Source organism: Echinops telfairi, unplaced genomic scaffold, assembly GCF_000313985.2.
Source record: "Echinops telfairi isolate 266 unplaced genomic scaffold, ASM31398v2 ScPeMD7_70;HRSCAF=299, whole genome shotgun sequence".
Lineage (NCBI taxonomy): Eukaryota > Metazoa > Chordata > Mammalia > Afrosoricida > Tenrecidae > Echinops > Echinops telfairi.
Genome location: NW_022103968.1, coordinates 29,011,998 through 29,021,352, shown reverse-complemented (window position 1 = coordinate 29,021,352; position 9,355 = coordinate 29,011,998). Strand labels below are relative to the sequence as shown.

General features: G+C 49.5%; 1 protein-coding gene across 2 annotated transcripts in view; it reads right to left on the bottom strand.

Moving 5' to 3' along the window:
* The window catches only part of LOC101639830 (dynamin binding protein), a 76,726-nt gene that overhangs the window by 45,801 nt on the left and 21,570 nt on the right, over positions 1-9,355 (bottom strand). The window contains exon 1 of one of the 2 annotated variants that reach the window (XM_030885987.2): positions 3,272-4,545. The exons of the other annotated variant lie outside the window; for it this stretch is intronic. Coding sequence (XP_030741847.1) covers positions 3,272-4,424 — 1,153 coding nt within the window. The 5' untranslated portion in view covers positions 4,425-4,545. Of the gene's footprint in view, positions 1-3,271; positions 4,546-9,355 lie in introns of those variants that run through there. 2 annotated transcript variants of the gene reach the window in all.

The window sequence follows — 9,355 nt, the reverse complement described above, 5'->3', positions numbered from 1 at the left end:
ACTGTCAAGGGTTCATGAGGGAGGGGGGAGCGGGGAGGGAGGGGCAAAAATGAGGAGCTGATGCCAGGGGCTTAAGTGGAGAACAAATATTTTGAGAATGATGAGGGCAATGAATGTACAAATGTGCTTGACACAATTGATGTATGTATGGATTGTGATAAGAGTTGTAGGAGCCCCTAATAAAGTGATTAAAAAAACAAAACCCTTTCGAACCCTTAAACTGCGCATGTAGAGCACCGGTTCTCAACCCGTCCGGTCGAGACCCCTTTGGGGGTTGAACGACCCTTTCACAGGGGTCGCCTAAGACCATCGGAAAACACATAAATACCTCACAATATATAATTACATATTGTTTTGTGATTAATCACTATCCTTTAATTATATTTAATTATGTTTGATTTATAAAAATGAAAATACATCCTTCGTATCAGATATTTACAGTACAATTCATAACTAGCAGAAATTACAGTTATGAAGAAGCAACGAAAATAATTTTATGGTTGGGGGGTCACCACCACATGAGGAACTGTATTCAAGGGTCACGGCATTAGGAGGGTTGAGAACCACTGATATAAGGGATGATTCTCCAGGGAATCCAGTAGAAAGCAACAACATCTGGGAAGATGCTGGAATCTAAGAGGTTCTCACTCCCCAACTGTCCGATGCTGGGAAGGTCCTACCCCCAGGGCCTTGCAGTCCAGAACTTGACATTTGAGCCTCACCAAGTTAGGAGGCTCAGAAAAACAAAACAAAACACACCTTTTTGGGGGTCAGGGAAACCTCAGAGGGGCCACACTGTCTGGGTAAAGACACTTCCCAGGACTGAAGGCTACACCCCAGAACAAAGGCAAAACCTTTACAGACCTGCCCCTAATAAAACCTATGGCCTGTTTGTTAGGTCAGTAATGCAGAGGAGAAAGATTTGGCTTCTGGCCTCAGAGACAAGGAGGGGTGGAACCACTGTTGCTCAGGTGGAGTAGGGGTGGGGCGGGGAGGAGAGGGGGAGAGTGAAGAAGAGATGGGACAGGGACACTCCAGCTGGACAGTGGTCAGGGTCCCAGGGGAGGGGGCCAACAAGAAAGAGTAACTATCACTGTGGCTCTTGGAAGTCGGGGACCATGGAGTGACAGTCTGGTGGGGCAATTTGTGAAGGAGAAGCAAGGCCAGTTGGTAGGCAGAAGGTCACGAAATCATTTGGGAGCATGGACCCCGTTCCTGGCCTGTTAGGGTTTTATTTGTACTCTCGCCGTGAGACAGGCGGATCTTCGCTTTTTACACATATACACTGCACATGTCAGAGAGGTTAAGCAATGTATCTAAAGTTACACGATTCATCAGAAGCCCTGATGGTGCAGCGGTTAAGCGCTCGACTGCAAACTACTCCGCTCCTCGCTGAAGACTAGCGGCTGGTCCCCAGCCAGGGGCTCAGAGCAAGCGCCAAGACCGGTCTCCGGGCTCTCAGGAGAGGCCGAAACAGTTCTGCTCCGTCAGGGGCCACTGCTATGAGCCAGAACCTACTCAAGAGCACCTACCAACAACAACAACAACAACAACACGTGGTGAGGGAATGCTGGGGCGGAGATTCGAAATCAAGCTCGCCTGCCCGCCTCCAAACCTTGCTTTCTTTCTGACATTATGTGTTGTTTCGGGAGAACCTTCGGGTGGGGCTGTGCTGTGTGCCGACAATGTTAGAAAGCAACGCGAGTTCTAGTAAAGACTAGGAGGTTTATGACAGGTCGAAGAGGCTACTAACTGCATCAAAAGGGTGCCAAGTCCTCAAAGCATGCTGAGTTCTAAAAGGGAAGTGATGGCGGCCAAACGGAGGAGGAGCTGGTTTCAGAGATCATAGGGCGCATTACAGCACTCCGCCGGGAAGGGCTTGACTCCCGCGCAAACAGAGCAAACACACTTTACACTCTGATTGCAGCCAGGAGGCTTAATAAAATAAGGAATGAGCGATAGGAAACAAAGGTCATTGGGAAGGAACAGATAGGGGCGGGAGGGGATAGGTTTAATGTAAAAACCATCAGGGAGGAATCAGAGGATCAGACTTTTCTGAGCTCCAAGGAATTTACAATCCCTATCAATTGTAAGAGAAAATATGCCTAGGGGAAGAGAGGTGGGGGTAGGACGGCTGATCACTAATATCTCAGCTTTTCAACAAGTCTTCATTTAGTTTCATTGAATCTTCTTAAATGGAGGTGTAGGGTTTGCTTTGTCCAAAATAATGTTCCAGAAACTCAAGTTAGGTTAAGCCTGTGGGAAGACCCCCAGATCAACCCCTGGCAACTCTCGGATCAAAGCCGGGACTTATTTTTTGCACTCTTCAAAGGCAGAGGCGCTCAGTACAAACCTAACCAGTGAGGCTGTTCTGAAGCAGAGCTAAAGGAGAAACTTTCCACCACAGCATGAGGGGAACTTTCCAGATCTCTCACAATCTCTTAGCGTAGACATACCTGGGACACCCCCAAATTGGCCAGAATCAGAAAGGCTAAAATTAGGGCAACATATAAGCTAAAAATCAAGGTGGAACAGGAAGTCCAGTCGTTATAAAAACAATGATTATTTTAAAAAATAGTTTGATGCAGATAACTAGAGAAAACACAAAGGCAAGAAAGAAAGAATTGTTACATGATTTTTAAAAACAATGTAAAACTCTTGAAATTCCTGTTGGACAGAAAACTTTAAGGCTCAGCAGGGTGAAGTGATTTAATATCTAACATGTATAAAATATTAGAAAGAATATACACAACCTTCTGAATCCCACAAGAGTTCGATTTCAACATTCACGTGAGATTCCAGAATGCCACGGAGCAAACAATGTATGCCACAAGCACCAGGGGGCTTCAAAAGGCTGGTGGGAAAGTAGAATTAGAAGATAAAGACATTTTCCCATGAACTTTAAGACACAGAAGCATGCCAGAAAAGTACAAGTTAACATGGTGGCCTGATCTTGAACTTGCTGTCCCAAGATGGAGCCAAACAATTGAAGAAGAAAAGGGAACGCTATTTGATATCAGAGAGCTCTGAGAAAACCAAAAAAGGGCCAAGGAACATTCCTGAGAGTGCTAAACCCGATCTGAAAGGCTCTGCCTAGTGATTTGCAACATCATATACACGCCTGCTCCATAAATACTCAAATAGAGCCACTGCGTTGGCTCTGACGCGCAGTGCCCCTGTAAAGGTTAGATCTCCACATAAACTTTACAAGCCCTGCAGGGGTCCAGTTCCCCTCTCCATGCATTAGGCATCTAGGAAGACTGAGTCATACCTGGCGTTCTCTTCCTGTCCTGCACAAAGCCGGAGCACCTCAGGGAGCTGGGTGCTGTGCGCCGAAAGCAGCTATTCCTTCTCCATGTCTCTGGGCCAGTTAATCTTCTCTCTTCCTCCACATGGCTGGGATTCTTCTCGACTGAGGGGCTCTGAGGGTCCCCAAGGTGATAGTCACCTCTGTCTCCCCTGGGACACTGACAGTCCAGACCACCCAGGATGAGGCCTTTGCTCCCAGGCGCCATCGCTCCTGGCCCGTGCACAGCACCATGCTCCGCAGTCTTCATCTGGTGGCAAGAAGCTGGGCCTCTGTCCTTCTGAAATGTCTGCTCGCAGTTGGCAAACAAAGTCTTGTCTTTATCCTCTGGCTCACCATCCCCCCGATACCTGGTGTGACTCTTCGTTGTGGGATGGATCTTACCATTTTGGTAAGCCTTCCTGGCTCCTGCCCAAGGTTTGCCAGATTCCTGACCGTCACTGGCACCATTCAAAGCTGGGAAGTCCACAGACTGGTCTTTACTATTGAGACAATTCCCAGGAATAGGAACATGATACAAATCCTTGCGGTCTCGATCATGAAGATTAGCTTCTTCATAATCCTCAAGGTTAAAATTAGAATGCCTGTGGTCCATATGCCAGTCCTGAAGTTGACCATCCTGCTCTAAAGAATCACCCAGCACCCTGCAGCCAGGCCCCTGCTCACCTTGTTTCCAGTCTTCAGGATGACAGTCCGTGGAGCCATCTGTCTTCCCACCTTCCCAGGTTACGGCTGGGTCTTCCGTAAGCCAACAGTCCGTGGTCCTTGCGCTCCGATGCTCGTGGTCTACGGTTTTTGAATTTCTGCTACCATCAGAGCATGCGGTCACACTTCTGAGACACATCCCGTCCTTTGTTGAGATGTCCGCTTCATCGTCCACATAGCTTGGCTCATCCTGTTCAAAATCCCAGTATCCACAATCCCTTTTTCTGTAGGGGCGGTTCTGCTCCTTGGTCTGGCCTCTGGGATCCGAGTCGTTTTCTCTGTAGAATCCATTCAGCTCTGTAAAATCCCTCTCCTGGAGGAGACCCTGATAGTCCTCAGCCTCCCAGCTGGAGGGCCAGTGCCCCCTCCCCTCTCCTCCCTTATCTTTCCCGATCTCCTGGATCTCACACATACTCCGGGTGCCCACAGACCCACGCTTTGCTCCTCTTTTCCATGGGCCTGGGTTGAGCAAAACACTCGGGACGGAGGCAGATCAGCCTGAGGTTCTATCTGTCCTTCTTAAAATGTCTCCCAACGGCATCCCCACCCCCGACACTCTTCCTGCTACTCTGGTTGGAGGGAGCAGCGGTGTGGAGTTATTTCAGCCTGTGGGCCAATCAGCGAGCTGCTCTATCTCTCCCAGCAGAGGCCGAAGATAATTAGTAACTCGTGTTCATGTGATTGGAGTAGGGAGCTTTGTTTGGCGTTTCCCTCTAGCTGGTCAAACTGGCTTGGCTGCTTTATGTAGAGAAGTCGGAGTTTTCTGCTTGTTTTAAAGCTTCTGCAGAGAGAGTGGCATGAAGCCGAAGCAAGCCCCCTTCGAAGACTCCAGGTGACGCCCACGTGTAAGGTAGATCTGCTCCTGCGAGCCTCACCACCAGCACGTTTGCATGCACAATTCACACGGCTTCCCGGTGCCCTTTTCCCAGTCCTGCTTTCTAATCCTGGGCCCCCAGCAACTCCACGGGCAGAATGAACTCCTCCGCCCCTGAAAGCGGTGCTTTCCTGGGTTTCAAGTTGCACTCCAATCCTCAGCCGCCGCAGCTCCGCCTCCCCGGGGGTACCGTAACCATCCTAGTGGAGGACCGGAGTGCTTCCTTTTCTGCTGACCCGGTGCACTAGCAACTTCCCAACACACTCTCCTTTCCAGAAGAACCCGTTGACGTCTGCCTTCACGGACTCCCAGCGACCCGCCATGCCGGGGACTTACTATCGTTTCCATCCAGTTCATAAGAAATCATTAGGAACTGGAGAACGAGGCTAGAAACCCAGTCCGTGGGTGTGAAAATGCCTATTTGCATTCAGCACACATTAGACAGATCCCTATTATATGGGAAACACTGTGGAAGAGACAAAAGCAACAGCTAGCCCCTTACATTGCAGGAGCAATCCATGCAGGAGAACCCAGGATAAGGGCTACAAGAGGAACAGCAAAGGCCTGGGGGGCAACTGCAGGTCTCAGGAAAAAGGAGGCGTGTGAACAGCGCCTCGCGGACAACTGGGTGTCCCGCAGATATTCTCTGTATGGAGAACTAAGAAATGGAGAAGAGGTTGAAGGATATAATAACTGGAGATAGGGATGAAAGAAAAAGTTTGGGGGTCATCGCAAGGGACCTGAATGCTACTGGTTTTCTTCAATGCAGAATGAAGAGTCAGTGGTTTTAAGTAGCGCGGCGACATATTGAGAGACAGGTTTATTGAGATGACACTCAGTAGCTGTGCGGCATCTACTGGGTGGTCCAGTTGCATAGCATTCTTGCCTTCCACACGGGATGTCCAGGGCTGACTCTGGCCAGTGCACCTCATGCCGAGCCACTGCCTGTCCTTCAGGAGAGGCACAGCAGGCGGTGATGATGCTAGCTAGGGGCTCAGCAGAGCTTCCAGACTATGACCAATCAGGAGAGGCCCAGTGACCCACTGCCCCAAATCAGCCAATGAAAACCCTATCAGGCATCAGAGAGGTCTGATCGCCAACCAATCCTGGGGATGCTGCAGGACTGGGAAGTGTTTGGGTCTGTGGTTACGGTGGGTTGACTTCACAGCACCATTCCTTGAACTTTGGTCTCAGCCTATCTGTGAAACAGTATCAAGAACCCGAAGGAGGCCAAGGCCATATGTTTTGTCAATATTGCACGCTTATTCTTAGGTAGAGAAATCATTTTTATTTCTCCTGGGACTCAGTGTACCCCTCCTATGAGGCAGCTGGCCCCAATGGTATCTGTGATTCTTCCAGTGTTTTAACAACCCATGGCTCTATTTCCTTCACGACTTCTTTTGTCTTTCCTAAGCTGGTGTTGTGTATCTTTGGATTCGTTAGGACTAGTTAATGAATGAACCTCTAACTTGTCAAACTGTCTGATGGTCACACGGAGAGACTTGTTTGTCCGTCTCCCATAACAACCGCAGGACCACCCAGCCCTGGCAGTCTACGTACACTGACCAGGGAGGGGGTTGGGCAACACCATCTCTTGACTTTCCAAGGAAAGTACATATTGCCTTCATTTTACCAAAGATAAAAAAATAATCTGAGAACTTGACTATCCCCCGTCCAACATTATATAAGCCAGTATACAGTACAGCAGGACCACAATTTGAATTCAGATCTGTCTGGCTTCGTGGTATTAGACCAAGAGAATATCTTAAAACGTAGTAAAATCTTACTTTCTCTCAAACCACAAGTTAACGCTGTTGGGTTTTTTAAAAATCATTTTATTGGGGGCTCATACAACTCTTATCATAGTCCATCCATACATCAATTGTGTAAAACACATTTGCACATTCACTGCCCTCATCATTCTCAAAACATTTGCTCTCCACCTAAGCCCCTGGCATCAGCTCCTCATTTGCCCCCACTCTCTCTGGTTACCCCCTCCCTCATGAACCCTTGATAATTTATAAATTATTATTTTGTCTTATTTTGCACTATCTGACGTCTCCCTTCACCCACTTTCCTGTTGTCTGTCCCCCAGGGAGGAGGCTATATGTAGATCCTTGTAATCGGTCCCCCCTTTCTACCCCACCCTCCCTCCACCCTCCTGGTATCACCACTCTCAGCACTGGTCCTGAAGGGATCCTCCATCCTAGATTCCCTGTGTTTCCAGTTCCTATCTGTACCAGTGTCCATCCTCTGGTCTAGCCAGATTTGTAAGGTAGAACTGGGATCATGATATGGGTGTTGGGGGTGGGGGGGAGGGAAGCATTTAGGAACTAGAGGAGAGTTGTATGTCTCATCGCTGCTACAACTCTGCTGTTCTGGGGTGCTGTCCAGTCAGTTCCAACTCAGTGAGCCACATCCAGCCACCCGAAGGGTGCTCTGGCCTGTCCATCTTCACAGCTGCTACTGTGGGGGAGCCCGGTGTTGCCGCCACCGTCTCCAGCCATCTCAGGGAGGGGCCTCTGCTCTTTCAATGACCCTCCTACTTTTGACATGATGTCCAGAGGGGCCAGTCCCTAGAGAAGGACGTCATGCCTGGTCAAGTAGAGCGGCCACGACAAAGAGGAAGGCCGTCAATGCGATGGTGACACAGTGGCTGCAACCATGGGCGCAGGCCTAGGGACCGCTGTGAGGGCGGCGTGGGAGCCGGCAGTGCGGCCTCCTGGTGTGCACAGGGTCGCTACAGGTCAGACACTTAACCTGGCATCCTTCACGCATGGGTTCTTCCTCCAGTAAAGTCTACGCTGGTCCAATTCACAGGTGGAGCAGCACTGAGGCAAGTTACACACCTACACTAGGATTTCCACCTACACTCGGATCCCTTCATCTCGTGTCCTGGCTTCCCTCTCCCCTCTCCAGTGCTGTTCCTCCACATCCAACAGAAGAGCACACGGACCAACACAGGGGCAGGTAAGACTGTCCGGAACACCTGGACTCAGAAAACCAAAATCTAGCGCCTAAACCCGATAGAGATGGTAATTCAGTTCACCAAATCAATCGAGTGGCAACCTTCTTCTTTGGAAGACTCTCACCATGGCTCACACAGACAGGCCAGGAGTGAGGAGACTTCCCTTCCGGAAATTCAATTTCTGCTAACAACCAGTTTGTAGCTCTGCTTAATCTCACTGATGTCAGTTTTTCTTAGGGGCTAGATGAGGAAGTTAATGGTTTCCCTGCGACTTTTAGATCTCTAATGACATGATCCTATTTATTATGAATCTGATTAAAAGCTAAGATGAGTCCCTCCCTGGTATGAAAACCAGTTTCTTTGGCAACCTCCTACCTTTGGTAAAGTTAGCCCGATAAGAAACACACGCCCAGTAAATCAACCAACAGAAGAGATAACAGCGAGGACTACATGATGAGTAAGCACACGTGTTACGTCGTCTCCAGGAGGAAAGGGTGTGAAGCACTTCCCTCCACAGGAAGGATTGCTGGGTACGTGGAGGGTGAAGAAAGCAAACCTACTGACACTGTGCGGGAGCCCTGGCGACCACAGGACGGCACAGACTGAAACTCCCATGGAAGCACATCGCTCATTGTCACCCAGTCCATTTCAGCTCACAGCTGACCCTACAGGACCGGGCAGAACTGCCCTTGTGGGTTTCTGAGGCTGTAACTCTTCATGGGAGTAGAAAGCCTTGTCTTTCTCCAGCAGAGAGGCTGGTGGTTTTGAACTGCTGACCGTGTGGTTAGCGCCCCAGTTCGTAACCCCTAAGGCACCAGGGCTTCCTCGGGAACATGCAGCCTCATCTTTTCTCTTGAAGAGTGACTACAGGGTTTGAACTGCCAACCTTGAGGTTAGCCCAATGCTTAATTTACCATGCTACCAGAGTTCCTTGGAGAATAAATAGTAGGTTATAATATAAGGGTCTCACTCCTTTTCAGAATCCTATTGTCTTTGGGGGCATTAAAGACTTCATGTGCATAAAAATGCAAACAGCCTCAACTTAACCTCCATATTCCTATCCCCCAAAAGGAACCCGAGGTTGGAATGGGCTGTTAGTTTTCTGTGATGAATCTGTGTACCAAGAAAAGCGGCCCCGGGGAAGGGAGCGTGGCTTACCCACTCCTCTCATCCTAGAACTGCTGGTGAAGCTGGCCTCTGCAGGTGACCATCAAGCTCTTCTGGTCTCCTTCCACTACCACCACAGCGACAGCCCACGGGATGCCAAGTAAAGGGGTTGCCAAGAATACTCCTTTGGGGCAGTTGTTTGACACAGGGGCCAGGGTCGGAGTGGGCTTCCAGGCACCTAACACCACCACAGCGGAACTCCCCCCAGGATGCTTGCTACCGATTATTAGAGGGAGGGCGGACAGACGTGAAGATAAGCCACGGGATTCCAAGGAGAGGGGAGGAGGAGAGGGTAGACAAACCAACTCCCTGCCATTGAGTCGATGTTGACTCA